Genomic DNA, 19060 nt, shown 5'->3' with positions numbered 1-19060 from the left:
ACTGTGTGGCCAATTTCCCTCTAAACTGAAAGGTCTGTCAACACCTAGGGAAACCTGGGTGTTATGGCAGAGATTCAGTTTCCAGCCCACTTAGGTCCTTGAATCAGTCCCAAACGTTGTACCTAACACTGAGGACTCGCAATGATTTTCCAGAAAACATCATTGTCCATAGACATCACATCTGCACCCACAGCTCTGACTCAGTCCGTTTTTAGCATCATGGGCCACAGTTTATTTTAGGAGCTTCTTTCTCTGTTTCCAGAACAGTTCAGTATGTGTTTCCATCACTGTGTGTCTTGCCTATCCCATAACTGGCTCTAGTTAACTGTAGATTCTTTGGGGGGCCAAGAGTCAACCTCCTTTCTCAGAGCATTGGAATCTATCTGTACTCCAAGACTCAATTAAATGACACATATTTTCTTTCCAATTTTCTCAGGTAAGAGTTGGCCGAATCTGGAGCAAATTTTGGCAAGTGGTTATACGTTGCGCTGTTATGTCTTTTCTTGGCATATTTTCCAAATACCATGTAAACACCCCTATGGTAGGATTTGTAACCTTGAATTTTCCATAAAGCTTAGCAGGCTGTCAAATACGAGGCCCATATTCAATACTTGCTACTGCAGAATTACTTTAGGTGAAAACAAACTTTCTGAATGACAACAGAAAATAGAAAATTGAGAAAATTGACTCCAACACAAAAGAATAAGAGCTGAAAAAAGCAGGGAGTCAATATGTAAAAATTTACATTTCCAATATGACCAAATTCCTCAGATAAAGCTAATAATCTGTTATACTCATATAGTATCCATTAAATAAATATGTGGCCTAATTTCTTATTATGGTAAACCCTGTCACATATGATATATTTAGGATTTCAATTATGGCTATAAAAATAACATGCCTCTAAAATATGAGCAGCTCATCCTTCAAAATTAAACACTGTGGCTCCCAAATGCAGTCCAGGACAAGTGAATTCCGCAAAAAAAAAAAAAAATAGAACTATATGCTATGATGCAATTTTTAATGATATTAAAAATATGGATCAACTAATAATACCCTCCACCTTTCTTCCCAGAAAGCATGTGAAACATGCTTTGTCTTCTAAAGAGCTATAGCAAAGATTTAAATTCTGGGTCCTTTCATTTCTAAAAGGCAACTTTTTCAATCACAAACTCTTCTCAAGAAATCAAGTAAATTGAGTCTCTCAGTGTCCTCTCCAGGATCAGACTCGACGGTCCCCTACCAAGGCTTCCTACCAGTTACACCATCTTACTTGTTGTTTGCTCTGGGATGCAGCTTTGTTGGTGCCTTCATGAATGAACTTGAAGTGAACTCCTCATTGTCTTTTAGGAAAGTCCCCACTTCCTTGCAGTACCACATTCTGGTACTAATTACCACAAGTTAGAGGTGAGCGGGAATGCTCTGGAGATTCTACAGTTGACTGGTGGTAACCAAGGTGAAACTGTCCCCTAGTTTCATCAAACATGTATACAGCAGTGGCTGCTGTATTGTGCCCTGGGCCAGGACACAAGTTGCAGTTTCCTGGAGGCAAGGTAGAAAGAACAAATAATTGACAAAATAAAATAATGTGTAGAAACAGAACACTGTACACCTGTCCTGCACAGGAGAAGCACTATCTAAACCTACCTCCAATTGCCACCAAGCCCTAGTTCAAGCTGCTAGTTCAAGTATGAAAACGGAGAGAGGGCAAAACCATGCCAGTCACCTAAGTGGCACAGGTGTAACAGGAAAACTTTGAGAAACGAATAGTGATTATGTTTTGGTTCCTGCCATAATACCATAAAATATAAATAAAGAAATAAAACAATGCCTATCCAGTGGATTTATTCTCACAATAGTCACACTTAATGAATTTGTTCAGTGGCCAAGATGTCACTGTCATTCACATAGCACTCAGTTATTTTAAATTCTTATTTCTGACACTGAATTTGGACATCAGCATAAACACATATAAATTATCTGTCTAGTGTCTTTCTACCACATTAGAGAAAAATACAGCATGGAGGAGGAGGAGGATCAGGAATGAATTAAGAATATGAATGAAGGTATTATCTGTGTTGTTGCCACTATGAGCCACCCTACATCTCTGCAATACCTTTTTTGTCTAGTAGCTTTGGTTTAACACCTTTGGAAACAGCAGTAGGTAAAAAAATAGCAGAATTGTCTTTTTGTCCTATCTCAGCTAATTATGTGCTCTTGGACGCGTTTCCTAGCCACAAAGAGCCCCAATTTCAGGTCCATAGACCAAAGGGGGCTACCATACATGGGGAAGCTTTTACCTATGCAAGTCTGTGAATATGTTTCATATCACCATCAATCTACCATAAGGGAATGCGTTTTCCTCTCGGTTAACAAAGCCCATGCAAGTCTATGGATCAAAAATATTTCTGGTATACAATAGCTGCAGGATTCACAAGGGATGTACCTCATTTCAGTTGTGAGCCAATGTTTTCTGTCATGGCAGTAATTATTGGATTTAAGTAACTGCATTTTTCAGAGGCAAATGTTGACTGCTTCCCCTTTTTTGCATTTCTTAATTTATTGCTAGCCATCACAAATAGTCTTCATTTCATTAATAAAAGAACATTATTGTGCATGTTGCCTTTTAGCCTATCCATTATTCATACTACCTAGGAGAGGGAACGGGGGTGCAGCTGCTAGGGTATTAATCTTAGGAACCCTCTCCTTTGCTTACCCACCCTCTGAAGGGACTAAGTTACAATTTGCTTGCCATTTTGGAAATGTTTTGCTTGCTAGTAAAATTAAGCTGACAAATTGACTGAAATATCCACCCTTCTCATTTTATGCTTATCTGGCGTGCTTTGTTTTCATAGCCTTTTTGAGGCCTCACAAGGAGCTGCACAGTATTTGTAGACATGATGTGGTTCTTTCCTAAAGTACGAATGACCTCTAATGGCCACAGAGACCTTTCTGGGATGCAAGCGAGTAGCCTTCCATGCTACTTTTTCAATGTGACTATCTTATGTATTATTTCATTTTCTTCTTGAGAGAGCTGGCCTGGGCTTTGTCAGCCTGCTTACCTTAAATATAGGCTTCTCTTGCTGACCTTATTTTAACTGAATTGCAGATGGGCCTTGCTTTGCACTGCGTTTCTAATGGCCTCCTATCAGAGGATTAGAATTACAGTCATGTGGTTGGTGGTTGAACTTGGACTTCAACAAGCCTTACTGAGCTGCCATGTTGTTCACCACACGACTTACTGAGGAACAGTCACAGGAGTGGTTTGCCTTTAGAAAACTGCTGGGAACCCAGGACTCTCAAGTGAGCACTTACTCCTTGCCTTGTACAATTGTAGCCTTGCTAAACTTAGGATTGTTGGTTTGTGAATGAGTGTAAGTGCTTGTGTTTCAGCACTACTTTATTTACCAAAACAGACTATGGGCTAAATTTGGTCTTCTTGACTATAGTTTGCCTTGATCTTAACCCTTTCCAGATTTTTAGCTATGTCTCCTTCAATTAAAATTTAATATTATATTAAAATATATCTTTATATAATAGGTGACTCTGCGGTCCGTCTAAATTAGAGCATCAAGAAGGCTCATGATTCTACTTTGATAAGAATGACTCTGATCTGGAAAGTGATGGGTTTTTCTCAGGAACACCTGTTGCTATGGGTGAGTCAGTGAGTTGAAGTGAGGAAGATGCAAAGCAACTTTTTGTGAGCCTCTCTGGGAAATGCCTGTGCAGAGGCCCCTGGCTGGATCCTCACCACAGATCTGGACAGCAGATAACCCCACCTCCTTTTTATAGGTAAGGAAATTGAGAAGCACAGGAAGAATATAAGGTGCTCAAAGTCACCACACACGAAGGGGGTCAGTTGGGATCCCCAGCCAAAGCTTCTCCACCCAAAGCTACCCTCTCTCTGAACCCTGGGGTGGCAGATCTGCAATAAGGCCCATTCCATTTGGGTTTTCAGGACTTCAGTTCCTTAAAGTGGAATGTGTTTGATATGCATTTAGGAATTGGTTGACCGCAGTGTACAGACATCTACATTCATTCTTGGTCAAATAAATGCATATGATATTTACAATTAAATTCTCTATCACATATTCCTTCCCACAGATTCACACCTGCTACACGTACATTGTATCAATGCATATTACTCAGGAATACTGGCAAAGGAGGGCAGGAAAGAATATGTAGGGAAGAATGCAGCTGTTCACCTTTAAATCAAAGTAAAAACAGTACCACATAATCAATTCTGAATCCTTAAGTATAAGGAATATGTATAAAATCTCATTTCAATTTATACCAAGTGAATAGGACACAGGATGCCATGGTATTTCCTTGAGTCTGAGAACAAGTGCATTAACTTCTAGAGATCCAGGTACCTCACTACATTTTTCTCTTAAGTGACTTCTGAAAGCAACACAAAGGATAATGAAAACAAACCTCCAGCAGTGCGAGTCAACAGATGGTTCACTATTCTCTTGTTTGTTTCAGCAATGGTTTGGGGCCTTATTTGCTGCAGCAGACCAAAGAATCATTTGTCTTTTGAACCTCTTAACCCAATAACTCATCCTTGGGTGTCAAGGGACAACTACTAGACCTGTCCTCACTGCTATCCCCAAACTGCTTTCTCTAGGCACTCAGAGTGGTTTGGAAGTCCCCAGCTCTGCCTTTGCTATGCTCTTCCCACCTCTCTGCTGCAGGGAGAGCCCAGTGAGGGGATGAGGTGTGGATCATCCCTTGCCGGAACAGAGGCAGCTGCCCTTCTGGCAGTGTTCTGACACTCAGCAGGGAGCATGTTCTCACTCAAAACCAAGGCAACTCGCCCACCATCCAGCAAGCCTGCATCACATGGCTACTCGCTGTGCATGTTTGCTGGCTTTGGGTTGAAGCCAGTCCCAGAGCTCTGCTCACACCATGCTGTGGTTCCTCTTTGGCTTCCACAGAAATGGTTCTTTCAAGCCTGCACCGAGCAAGATGCATTTAACTGACCCCATTCCTTTTAACAAGCGAGCATGACAAGAGTTAACAGCTTTGCAAAGATGGTCCGATGCTGCCACCGCTCTGCCTCATTACTCACTGTTCCAGGATGGTGCTTACACCCAATACGCACATTTTAGTCTCGTCATGCCTGGGAACCAACCACACTTTCGTTCTAGCTTGCCTCCCTGTTTTATCTTATTCAGTGTGTTACCCCATTCTGCCTGTTGCCCTGGTCTGCGTGTTGAAGATGCAGACTTGTTTTTTGACTAATACTGCCACTGGGGAAAGGTAGAATTGTGAGACCAAGACGGCGACCTCTTTGGAGGAGGACACATTCCCAGCAGGAGGCATGTGTGGCAGATCTAAATGTTTTCCAGAGCTTTGCAGTAGGTATCTGCAGGTGTGTAATAGCCCAATGAGCCCAAGGCTCACATGCATTCCCCCGCCCCTCTGTGTGATAGGGGCAAAGTCTCCCAGATAAATGGATCAAGCAGGGGATGTTGCTCCCCCAGCTACAGCTTGGAAGTAGTTCTCTGAAGAGGCAGAGAATGAAGGACAGAAGGTGGGACTGGACCCCCACCACTTCTCCACAATCACCAAAAAAGCCAATTAGGAGGGACGTGCCAATTCTAGGCACCCTAAGGAGCTGCTTTTTCCAGCCTCACCCCTGATGTGAGCTGTTTCCAAAACGCAAGCGAGGACAGACTCCCAAGTGTTCTGTTCTGAGTAGCGAAATAAGCTACAAGCACTTGTAAACACAACAACCGGGATGGGGATGTTCACCTGGAACGATTGTTTATGTTGGCAAATTGGCTGCCACTGTGGTTAGACAAATGCTCCCATTTCGGTGGAGACAAAAGGCAAGCATTTGCAATCAGTGAGGAGAGTGTGTTCATTCTGGGGCTAAATGGCATTATAAAACTTCCTAATTAAGCATATATGCCAATGAATTTTTAGCATCCTTTCTCCAATTTAGCTTTACATACTGGGCGCGCTGTTTAGTACAGCATTAACTATAAACATTGTTGTTACTGCCCCCAGCTGGAAAACAGAGCAGTTTATGTGTTGAAGAAAAAAGAGATTATCTCCCATCTGCTCCTGCCCATTATTCAGGGATGTGTCATTTTGTCTGCGGATGGGAACCATCACGAGGTATTTCCTTAAGTGGCCTTTTTATGCTTAGTTATATTTAATAATCATTGTGTCTACTTAGAATTTTAGTCTTACCTTTAATCCTATACTTTGAATCACTTAACTTTCTGCAAATTCAGCTTTTTTTGGGGGGGGGAATAAATGAGATGAATTTAGACATGTGATTTTTGTTAGACAAATATGCTCAACTGTAATTAGAAATACTTGATGCCTGTTTGTAACTGTATGTCAACTCTACACATATAAGTCTGGTTAATGTGCCTAAGGATTGGAGATGACAATTAAAGAAAGCTTGGAGCCTGATGTGTTGCGGTTTATAGAAAGTTCAAACCAGGCAAGGTTAATTAGCATGGATAAAGACCAGGGTCAGTATCTACCCCTGAGCTAAAGTGACCCTCCTAGGAGAGCCTGGGGGAAGCCCCTGGGGCATGAGGAAGCTGCACAGCCCTGAGCAGCAGGTTAGTGCCGCTCAGTTAGTGCCGCTTCAAGGCACACACGTGAGCTGTGTGGGCTTCTCTGTGTGTATGCTACCTTCTGATACAAAGTAAAGGATTCAGGAGCCATCTTCCATGTGAAAAATGCAGAGAGCAGAGTCTGAACATAGGCAAGGTAGGATTAATGCAACTGCCCCTCCCCAGTAGGTAACGAAAGAAGCCCAAGTTCTACATCTAGAATGCCCGATTTACTTAGTTCAGTAAAAAGGTGGCTGTGCAGCTCCTACAGGTATGTCAATCTGAAAGAGATAAATAGCTTTCTCAGCCAAAATGACTTTTAAAAATAACTTATTCAGGTTTGGGTGTTTCCTTAATTTACGCAGATTTGGAAATCATGATTTTAGCATTTTTTTTAAACGATTTGTCAAAACATGCCCTTTTCTGGCTTTCTTAAGTTCTTTGTCATGAGTGTATAATGATAAAAATCATTAGGAGTAAACACTGGGTGCTAAAGTTATATATTATATATGTAATACATATACATACATATATATATATATATACACACAATACACATCCATATCTAATTTTTCTTTTCCTGTAAATCTTGGTAGTGTAATCTGTAAAGCAGTCATGCATTACCACGACAGGCTCCAGCATTTGGGGAAAACCATGCCAAAACCAGCACATTTTTCTTGGCAAGTGTTAAGACATGGAGCTTTACCTGGAGATCACTTGGGAAAACATTAAGAGGGAGAAGGGAAAGTTTCCTAGGACTTCCCAGAGTTCATTTCGCAAACCATCAGAACCCATCCTGTTTGTGACTAAAGAGATACAAACGATATTTCCTGAAGGAAACACCAGGGCCACTGATTAGAATAGAACACGACTGGATAGAATTCTTCACCCAATTACAAAAAAATCAATACCTCCTCATAGACTTTTTTTTTCTTTTTTTGCTTGAACAGAGAAGCCAGCTAAATAATCTGACAGTTACAAATACTGAAAAGTAAATTCATGCAATAGCTAGTACATAGAAGGATTTCCAGGGAAGAGAGGTAACAAGAAAACAAAAACGAAACAAAAAGGTGGAGAATTGGAAAACACAAGATTATCAACACACACAATGCATTCTATAGCCCATTGTCCTCCAGGCGCTTCTACTGCTAAGGTGTAAATGCATTGTTTCATCCATCTCAGAAGGTCAAGGTTGGGCTTGATGACTTTAAAATGACAGTATATGCTTCTGTAGAACAGACACTAGCGTGCTACTGTTCTCCCATTTATCAAGGGACAGAAGAGCACCAGAAATCATTGCTTTAATCAGCAACATCAAGAAAATTCTTTGATATTAGCACTAAATATACTGTCCTTTTAACCAGAAGGGAAACTGATACTGAGCATGTGCAATGGAAAGAAAGCTGGCAAATGTCAGTGTGAATAATGGGTGAAAAAAAGGAATGAGGGGGTGTGGCATCTCAATCAAGATTAAAATGAAACTGATAAAGCAGCATATGGACTGGATAACAAATCAAAAGCATGTTTATCCACTGAAGGAACTGGTTAATGGAGACTGCCAGCACGTTGCCATGGAAACACTGACTGTTGAGCTGCACCATCTCATACCTTATCCAATACATTCCTGGTTGTTGGTAGTAGTCCAAAGACCCTGATCTCTTGATGGTAAACCCGTGGTCCAGCTGAGCAGAGAGAAATGGGGCAACTCAGTGGATCAACATTGTGCTAAAGAGTTCAGACTCCAGACCAAGCTGTTCTTCATTAGCTATGTAGGTATACATAGTCACCATACCTCTTCTGCAGGGCAACTAGCTACAGCCTTAAATCCGCACATTGGAAACAAAGCAAAACAAAAAGCAAATAAGACACTAGTCCCTCAGGGCTCTCTCAGAGGCCAATTTGTTAGATCGAGGGTGTCAAAGCAGTTTCTGAATGCACACTTAATAAGGTCCTTGCAATTTCAAAAGATATAAACACCCCTTAATACGCCATAGAATGGAAAATACTTTATAATTAAATAATGTACTTAAATCAGCTTTAGCCACCTAAGAGAAAGCAGACTGGACTCAGGTTGAACTTTGAGGGCCTTGTAAATATGAAATAAAACAAGCAAAGAATCCCATTTTGAAAACCCATACATTTCTTTATGAACTCATCTTCAAATCAGAGCTACTCCTAAAAGTGAATCAATTACATTTCTGAACTAAAGAGACACAACATAATGCAGTCAGTAATGAAAATTAAAATATCTTTGCTTATAAAAATGCATACGAACAGTTAAGTGCTCCTAATTATCCAAAGGTACAATAAATAGAAGGTCATGTATGTGTTCAACATTGTTCATTCTGGACTAAGATGTTAGCCTTGGGCTACCTGAGAATGCAAATTCCACCCCCCAAACAGAAGAAGAATCACCATGCTGTGCCCACTTCCCTGTTCTGCCCCTGAGAAGCTGCCTTTCTCTAGAGTCAGGCTCATGTGTTCTGTCGAACGGTGCAGTGCCGCGACGCTCATGGCAGTCCCTGCATCCACATTCACAAAGGCATTTCAAAAACATGCCAGCTACCAGGTATTTAAAATCAAAACCACTCAAAAGATTGGGTGTTCTAATTATAAACAAGGCCTCTTGGTGCTGGTGGAAGGCAATATGAGGCTTTCCTATTTTTAAAGATGTACATTTCATTTGTTTTTTGGAAAAAACCTGAAGTACACCTGCTCCTTGGAGGAAGGTGTGTCCTGGGTTTTTAGTCCACGAAGGTGGCTACTTAGTAACTAGTTCTCTACTGCCATCTAGAGGCAACAGGTTACATAACAAGATTTAAGGTCTCATTTAGAACTGGGCTTCCCAGGATCAGGATCTTGTGCGTGCTGATTAGTATGGATTTGTTCAATTAAACTGAAATGTTCTATTTGCATGAGCAAAATGCAAAAGAAGAACTTTAAAGCATTAGAAAATTATCAGTTAAAATAATAAACAGCATTAAATGAGGAAAAATAAATTGGAACTGACATCTTAGTCGTCGGTTCTTCATCAAGCTGAGCAAATCTAATAATACCTCCCTTCCTCCCTCAGCTCTCAAAAAGTCCACCGTTAAAATGTCATCTCTAATTTCATTTTATGTCTATAAATTGCATTTTAATAACCTTTTGTTTCACTTTCCCTGTCTTGCCTTTCTCCCCTCTTCTTTTAATCTCCCAACAAGTGGAGAAAGGTGGAGAACAATGGAGTCCTCCTAGTGGGCCCGGTGCTGCAGCACCCAGGGCAGCGTCAGGTCTCTGTCTCCCATGGCTTGACCTGTGTGGGAACACCTTCCCACCTTCCACCAGAGCTGCGGGACCCCTGCGAGCCTGCAGCTGGTCACTGCTCTGCTAGATAAATGTGGCCTCCTCGTAACCTTCCTATAAAGTTATCATCTGTCGTTAGTCTTAGCAATGTCTGGGCTGGGAAGCAAGGAAGAAAACAACAACATGAACAAACACCCACCAGAGCTCAGGGCCACAAGCACACATGGCGGTATGCTTGTGGGAAAAAAAATGAAGCCTGTGCTCACGGAGTCTCTGCCATGACAGTGTGCTTTTTAAACGTCACATTAAGAAGGAAAAAAATTTCATGAATTCTTTATAAACATTATTGATCTCCAGCAGGTAGTTAGGTTTCTAACCACAGAAGGAAAATTACTGGTTAAAGACCAGATCTGTGCTGATTTCCTGAAACAAAACAAAAACAGACACCGTGTTTTTGAAAAATTTAAAGAACTTTTTAAAGGGTATATGTGATTTAAAAAAACCCACATCAGTGGATTTTAAAATTTAAAAAAACACCATTTTGTGGCCTCTGGGGAGAATATAGATGCCAAAGGAAAAAACTCTCCAAATGGAATTTTTGTTGAAAATGGTTTTTTTTCTAAGTCCATCAATAGAAGTCATTACTGTGCTTGTGCTACATTAACTACTGTGAATTAATAACTATGTTGATTTTTTAAAAAGTTGTCAAGTGCTTTTTCTAGAATACCCCACTTATGAAGGACAATTCTCATTCTTGCTTACTTTCTGCCTCACTACAAAATACTGTTTTTTGGTAGTCAGACTGTAGTTTGGGTTAGAATGTTATTTTAACACCAACGCTTCTCTTTCATGTGATGCTTCACCTTTGTACTTTAAGAGTGGAAAGACTGTTATTGAATAGAAATGGATTTATCCAACGTTGTTCTTGAATTAGTAACAAGGGGCACGCACCTCTCTAGCCCATTTCTACTTCCCAGCTCTGCCCTATGACCTGTGACCTCACAGAGCTTCTGGGGGATGCTCAGGAGGAAACACGCAGAAACGCACATGAGGGCAGCCCAGTTTCTCCGATACAAGTGAAATTACATGACTACTCTGCTTTATGCCTGACATGCTAATGACAGCAGTTACCTTGTGAGTGGTGCTAAAGACTGGATAAGGTACTTTACAGGACATATTTTTTTCTCAAACGAGCCAATTATTTTAAATCTACATTAATAATAATTATCACATTTTAAGTTAGTAGTGCATAATTGAGGTTAAATAAGTGTGCGACTACCACGGACCTCGGCATGACAATACACAGTCTATTTTGTGCCTGTTTCACGGCAAACAAGTAAATGATGAACTGAGAAAGCTGCATTAAAATTGCATTTACAATGGTCCAATCATGATGGAGGGACAAAAATCAGTGGAAATTTGATTTCCAAATACTCACTGGAGTGTTTTGAGACACTCTTAGATGAAGTTTTAATAAACTCTTATGGATTAGGTTTCAAAATTTATCCAGATCTTATTAAAATAGGATTTCCTGTCAAATGTGTGCCATCTGTCAACTGGAAATGTCCATGTAGCTCCTGTCTCAGTCACGTCCAGCCTCCCATAACACTGTAAACATCATCAAGCAGCCAAGGCAAACTGAACCAAAGACTAATGAAAACAAAAGACCAGCGGAAAAAGAAACAAAACCCAAAATGACTGAGGTGGAAAAGGTGCCTTCCAGAGCAGGAGCAGAAAAGCAGTCCTTTTTATGGACAAGCGTGCTGGCAGTCCATTCCAAAAGAAAACTGTGGAATCTGGTGTTTGGAGTAGACTGAACACTAGCATGAACAATGAAAGCGGGGGTCTACCATGTCCGGCTTAGTGGAGAATTACCATGAGACCATTATGTGCCAAAAGGACTGACTGAACAGCAGTTGATGACAAAGAATACTGGCAATCTACAAAACACAGGCATGAATATTGACATAGAAGCTGAATTTTTTTTAACAACTAAAGAGAGTGGGCCTGGAGAACAACTTGGGGTTTTAAAAGCTCAGCTACCCTGGGTACACACTCCAATTAGTGCGACCAGTTTCTTCCTGTGCCAGTCACTACACACCTGTCTGAAGCTCACTACTGAAAGGGGTTTAAGTGAGAAACAGGAACTATGAACAGGACATCAGCATGTGTCTACGTGTTCGTACACTGCGCACACTTTAGAGGCCCACGTCAAATATTTAGGACCCTATTTCTGGGATCAGTTGTACTAAATAGGTCATTTATTTATCTTTAGCGCTAGCTGGAGCTCTAGCACAGACTAAAAAAGAAAGAAAGAAGATGAAAAGCATCTACAGGAGTTAAACATTCAGCACCACTCATCAGTGTGAGGTACTGTTTAACAGCATAAAGGTTTTCTGAAAATTTCACATTGTAGTGTCTGTCGTTTTTCGTTCAGAAAAGAAAAACAGCTCGAGTGATTTTTCTTTTCCCATGGAATATGCTGTTCAGATTTACTCTGAAGAAAGAGGAAATTATTAAAAATTCAAGCAATCTGGTCCTTGAATATATTTACTCTAAGAAAATGACACCAGGAAGTCTGAGGTTTCTTTATTTCTCGGTCCAATTTAATCCTTGCCTAGAGCTGTTAGCAAATTGCATGTAGTGAACGTCCGCGTGTGTAGAACAGGAAAAAAGGGATGCATCTCCGTGTGCTCGCATCCATAAAAGGGTGGATGCTGAAAGACTTCAACTGTAAGAACAGAAATTGCTAAGGAGCCAGACGTCACGACCTCATTGGATGTTCACAGCTCTTGCTCTTACTAAAACCTCTGACTGCGGGAGCTTCCTGCCATGCGTAGGCTTTTGTTCAGGTCTACAACAAAGATCTATGGAGCTCGAATTTCTCCCTGCCATGGCGGCTCTCTCCGCTCACCTTTTCTCTCCAGAGAAGGCATTCTGATCTCTTTCCTCAGAGCCAAAACGTTTGCATTGGCACAGAGTCCAGTGTGGGGGAGGTTTTCTGTTTTTTAAAAAATGAAATTAACATAGACTGCAAGACACCCTGGAGGTGTTGCATAATGATGTGAGCCCAGGGACTTGAGCTGCAAAAACCAGGAATGTACAGACCAGCCTCACAGCTCCTACGGTGCAGTCAGTGGTCAAGCTGTCTTAAAGAAATGACCCATTCTGCTGTCTCTGGGTGGAGTCTCCTGAGTGATGCCTGTCTCTTAAGTGGGTTGTTGCTTAAAAAAAAAAAGTTACAGGTGGATATTTCAGATGCTTACTGCTATGACAGAAACTCCAGCGGCTGTGCTGTTCGGTTTGGGCCCGGTGTTGAAATGCTTCTTGATCTTTCCAGCTACTGACAGCTGATGCTCATTTTCTGGGAGGCCATCATCCTGGGGGGAAAAAAATGAAGAGAGCAAGCGAGAGGGGGAGGAGGGGAAGAGAAAAGAAAAGAAGGAAAATTAGATAAACAGACAATGAGACCAAATTCTTCCACTACCAGACAGTGATGTTAGAAGTCTTAGGATGTCAAAAATAAAGCAACCGGTGTCCTCTGTTGGAGCACTGGTGTTGAAAGCACATGTGTATCAGTCACATCCACATCTGCTCTACAATGCATCCTCCCTTTGTCATCTGACCCCAAAGGTTTTATTTCCTCTAAATTAAAGGGAAAAGAAAAATTCTGTTTCTGGTTTCTAGTAAAAATCTGTTTACAATCATGGCTCTAGGAACAGATGTTAGCAAACAATTTAACCTAGACAATTAAAAAAAACAAGCAAGATGATTCTCTCTCTTTTTTTCCTACTCCACCCTTTCGACTGAAAACCAAGAATACTGGTAAGATGTGCTCCTGTAGGGCTATAAACAAATGCAGGTTTGTATCACGGCTACCCATAATCCCAGGCCACCTGCCAAGAGGAAAGTTCTTCCTTAAGATTACAACCATCCCTGTTGCCTTCAAATCACCTGTCAGGATGACATACTCCACACTGCAGCTCATTCTGTTTCTTGCCATAACTGCCTATGACTGAGGCTTGGCAAACTGCTCTCCTGCCAGCATAGCCATAACCGGGGCCATGAGGATGAGCCACCACTTACTCATTCACGATGGAAATGCTGCACGAGCCTTGAAGGAAAAGACTGCTTTGCACACTATGGAATTCCAAGGTCTTAGCATGGTATAGAAATCCATAGTAGAAGTCTAATAAATTATTTACAATTATAATGAATGGTTGGATAATAAAGTGCTGTGGATAAAAGCATTACAGTCTATTAAAACTAAGAATTTCAATGCCAATGTTTTTATTCTCTCCTTTCATTCATTTTGCTCATAGATCATATATCGGAAATATACATTATTTAAAATATGATGTACTTGCTCTAATTACATGAGCTGGTCTCTCCAGATAGATTTAGCGTTTTCTTCAGCATTTGACCATTGATTTATTCACATAATACTACCTGCATGTCTCTATCAGGAGCCATAGTGGGTGGTGGGGAATGAGGAGTTCTGCCCTTCTGGACTCTTATCTTCCGAGCCCTGTGCTCCCTTCAAACCTGGGTCCTAATTACCTGGTTAAAATATTTACCTGGTTAAAATATTTTCCTCCAGTTAAGCACCACTTGTAGTGGCTTTTGATTGGATCCTATTGTACTGTTTATATTTCTTGGTGTTTAGTTATTACAGGCATAATCACCTACACTAATATAGTTTACACATACATGTATATATATTATGCATATGTTTACATAACTCTTACCCTCTTGTACCAACCTTTTCTGCAATGCTTAATGCAAAGCACTTGGTTCAGTGTCTCTACAGAATGGATTTTAAATTTATGACATTCAGGACTTGCTTATCACTGATTAGAAGGAATTACTCATACATTTAAGACAAATTTGACACCAAATCTGGCGACAGGTTTTCTAATAATGTACAGTGAATTTAAAGTAAATTTCTGCATTGTAGAAAGAGCCAGAAATTAGACATTGAGTTGGATGATATTTGGTGAGATAAGGGAAACAGGGACATACAAAGTGCATATGGTGACAAGGGCTGATTGGCAAGGCATGGGAAGAAGAAATGATATCTGCCTGAGCTAACGGGGGCAAAGTACACAGACGCTGGACCCAGAAATGGAACGAGTCAACAATATGAGAGAATTGTCGTAGGCAGCACATCCTCCTTGCTCAGGCAGTAACTTTAGAGGAGCTCAGAGGAGAAAGCATGGGATAGGGCATGTTCTGTTGTGAGCTAACAGAGGAGACTTCATGGGATAGGGGCTAACTTGGCCCCTAATGAGGAGGATGTCGATGGGAAGATAGGAAGTAAGGTGAGATTTTGGAGAACAGTGTACCCGAGTTGGAATCCACAGGCACGCTTGGTAAACAAGGAGTCTACTGGTTCCCCTCTTGTTAAGAGTTCATGTGGGAGATTTGTGTGGGATAGCAACGACAGACAAAGCTTAGAGTTCAGGAAAAGTCTGACCACAAAAGTCCACATTAAAGCTGTCAGTCTCAATTATGACTGAGCATTGCTATTCAGTAAGAGAAATGCAAAAGCAAGAAGGACTTCCTTCCCCTTATTATTTCTTTTAATCTTTCTTTTAATCTTTCTTTCTTTTAATCTTTCTTTCCTTCCTTCCTTCCTTCTTTCTTCTTTCTTTCTTTCTTTTTTTCTTTCTTTTCTTTCTTTTCTTTCTTTTCTTTCTTTCTTTCTTTCCTTCCTTCCCTTTCTTTCTTTCTTTCTTTCTTTCTTTCTTTCTTTCTTTCTTTCTTTCTTTCTTTCTTTCTTTCTTTCTTTCTTTCTTTCTTTCTTTCTTTCTTTCTTTCTTTCTTTCTTTCTTTCTTTCTTTCTTTCTTTCTCTTTCCCTTTTTCTACAGTGCACTATCCTGTTCTGCATGTGAAAGAAAGAAGGTGAATTATAATCCCAAACAATTGGGAGGTTTGGCCCAAAGTTTGAAACACAGGACAAAATCAGTGGTGTCTATAAAATGCTTTTATACAATGGATGAAAAAAACAGGCCCCTGGAATTCTAGTCACACAACTTCCCTTGTAAACTAAAGTAATTCTGTTTTAAGATTTATTTTTATTTTTATTGGAAAGTCACATTTACAGAGAGAAGTAGAGGCAGAGATAAAGATCTTCCATCCACTGGCTTACTCTCCAACTGACCTCAATGGCCAGAGATCAGCCGAAGTGAAGCCAGGAGTCAAGAGACTCCTCCAGGTCTCCCACATGGGTGTAGGGTCCCTAAGGCTTTGGGCTGTCCTCAACTACTTTTCCAGGCCACAAGCAGAGAGCTGAAATGAAAGTGGAGCAGCCAGGAATATGAACTGGTGCCCACATGGGATCCTGGCACATGCAAGATGAAGATTTCAGCCATGAGGCTACCATGCCAGGCCCAAAGCTATTATTGTTTTTAATATATTCCTTTTTATTTGAGAGGAAGTGAGGAGAGAAATGCAAAATACCAGCAATGGTTGGGGCTCAGTTAGGCTGAAGCCGGCAGTGAGGAACTCACTGTCTGCCCCATGGCTGGCAGGAACCCAATCACTTGAATCAACACCACTCTCTCCACGTGTCTGAATTATCACAGCTGGAGCTGCCCGTTGAACCCAGATATTTCAATAGGACTGTGGATGTCTTAACTGGTAGACCAAACAAGCCCCTCTAAGTTCAATTATTGAAACTACTTGGCTCGCAATGAAAGAAACAAAATAAGGTGGAGCAATCCACCATGGGGGGAGGGCACGGGGAGGGGATGGGGGAACATCAGAGCCTATGAAATGTTATAAAATGAAATGCAATAAAAAAATGTATATATGAAAAAAAAAGAAACTACTCAAACATTCGCCAAGGGATGACACTGCTATGAGCTTAGGGAGCTAGTTCAGGGTCACGAACTTGAAAGCCACACCTCCCCTACTTACCTGGTCCTTTCTGCACACCTGTGGTGCTCATCTAGCATCACCTGGAACCTGAGACGGTGGTATTGTGCTGTTGCTTGACCATTGCCCTTGCAAGCCCCCATAAGGCCCATGGTAGGGAGGGGGCTCACTTTCTTGGTCACGTGCATCTATCACTCTGGCATTTCGACTTTTGGCTTCCCCAGTACCTGCCTCTGGCTTGCTACAGACCCCAAGGACAGAGGTAGCCACAGAACATGGCTGCTGTACATCTGTATTCACTGCTTGGGTGGGCAGTAGAAATGTTAATGGTAAGAGTTTTTGTGTTTCTAATCTGTGCACTTTCCAGGAGAGGTGAGGCCTAGCAGTGATGGAATGTGGACAGAGAATCCAGGAAAAGGAGAATGTTTGCAGCTTTCTAAGTGTGTCCAGGCTGTTGACTGCATGTCTCTTAGGATAACATATTGCTGGGGAAGCTGGAACATAGGTCTTCAGTTTAATGGGCAGGTTTCACAGTAATGATCATTTCTTCCTCTCAGGATTTTGATTCAGACTGGATTGCCACTGGACTTGTCATTTGCTAATTTCTGGTGGGCCCTGCCATAATCAAGTTTGGTGAATAAAGACTCCTTAATATACACTAGACTTGTCTGGCATGATCTCTCTCACATCCTGCAGCAACACGATCCTGAGTAGCATGCTTCTGGCAAGCCTGGGGTTCTATGTGAATGAATGGTCACCCTGGTAAAGTTAGGCATGCTGTGCCTCACCCCAAGACTGTAACTATACTTCCAACCATCTTAACAGAGTTCTAGGCTCCCTTAGGCAAAACGCTTTACATGGAGCTTGGGATTAAAAAAACAGTTGGATAAACACAACAGAAAGCAGATCAAGTGAATGTTTTCCTTTGTAGACAAAAGCAACTGCAGCATAATTGTGGTGCTAGGGTGAAAAACTGGTAGAAACAGAGACAGGAATAGTGGGTAGAAATGAAGCAGTTTGCCCATGGGGGGATGGGGATTGGTTTGACCCTTTGTTGGGGGAAAGCTGAACAGGAAAGGAGTAAGACCTGTTTTGAGGTATAGGAGAGACAAATGAAAAGAGAAACACAGGGAGGGGATATGACACCAGGAGTCACCTGTGTTAACGATGTACGCGGACGATCCTATCATTCTCAGACTATCATCTCCAATTGGCAGGAGTATTCCCATCTTGAAGATGAGCAAAGGGATATCTTTTGTTCAAGGTTACACAGGGGTCAAGTCAGGAATGAACCACATCCAACAGTATCGATTTGTTCTACACTACGTTACACAGTCAAGGGCATTTCCTAGCATGGTTTTTGATTGTCAAAAGACTGCAGAAACATGAAGTCAAAATGCTATGTTTCTATGATGCAAGATGCACAGTGGTGAAGGGGCGTGGAGAGTTGAATTAGGGATTGAAAATACCCAAGAAATGTGGGTGGGACTTAGTGGAACCTGTGAAGCATTTGGAGTTCAATGAAAGGGATCGGGAGCACTTTTGAGGGGCTCTTAGGAAACCTCAAGACTCACAGTCCAGGGGATCCTAGGAAACTAACTCTGGATACAGCCACCTGACCTGTAAGGGCTGGGGCTCCAGGCAGCACACACAGAGCCTGGTTAACCCAGCATGAAGTCGCCCTGGGGCCAAGGGTGTATTCCAGTATGGGCAGGCTGAGTGTGATAAGACAGAAAAAAACCAGCTGCATTTGCACAGGCACAGCCTCTACTTTCTAAGGAAGATCTAGTGCTTGCTGAACAACGTCACCTTTGCCACGTTTGCCAGAAATTTACCTTTACCTGTCTTGTCGCATGCCGCCAGCTGAACCAGGAAGTTGCTTTCCTACCTCCAGGCTATGAACTTCGCTGTCATTTCTCAGCCGGGAGAGCTTCTAGCAACCCTCTTCTGCTAGGGCCTATACAGTCAGCCTTCTCACGTTAAATTCTGGTGAAGGCTCAAGGTTCCCTTGGGTTATTAGTTCACGTTGAAGCAATGAAAATAGCAAAACAACTCTCACAAGTTGTCAGAAATGCTTTTGACTTCATAAATCTTAAGACATTTCAGGATGTTTTTTCCCCCCAGTGAAAATAGGGGGATCTCAGAGAGAATAGCTAATACACACACACACACACACACACACACTCCCTCATCCCCCCCCACAGGCAACAAAATAGCCTGTAACATTTATACATAAATTTCAGAGACTTTCAATCTAATTGGATTAAAAGACATAAAGAATCGGCTTTGCTGCGATCTAAATTGTACCTGTGCCATA

The 19060-nt window shown here is 41.5% G+C and overlaps 1 protein-coding gene across 3 annotated transcripts in view; it reads right to left on the bottom strand.

Annotated features, from left to right (window-relative positions):
- DCLK1 (doublecortin like kinase 1) overlaps positions 1-19060 on the bottom strand; it is a 341441-nt gene that overhangs the window by 6892 nt on the left and 315489 nt on the right. For 2 of the 3 annotated variants that reach the window (XM_004577533.3, XM_004577536.2), the window contains one exon: positions 13130-13243. In XM_004577533.3, the coding sequence (XP_004577590.1) occupies positions 13130-13243 (114 nt within the window). Of the gene's footprint in view, positions 1-8186; positions 8261-13129; positions 13244-19060 lie in introns of all 3 variants that reach the window. The other variant, XM_004577534.2, reaches the window with a different exon arrangement.

This window comes from Ochotona princeps, chromosome 12 (genome assembly GCF_030435755.1).
Source record: "Ochotona princeps isolate mOchPri1 chromosome 12, mOchPri1.hap1, whole genome shotgun sequence".
NCBI classification, from domain to species: domain Eukaryota; kingdom Metazoa; phylum Chordata; class Mammalia; order Lagomorpha; family Ochotonidae; genus Ochotona; species Ochotona princeps.
The sequence above is the reverse complement of the archived record's forward strand: the minus strand, read 5'-3'. Positions and strand labels throughout refer to the sequence as shown.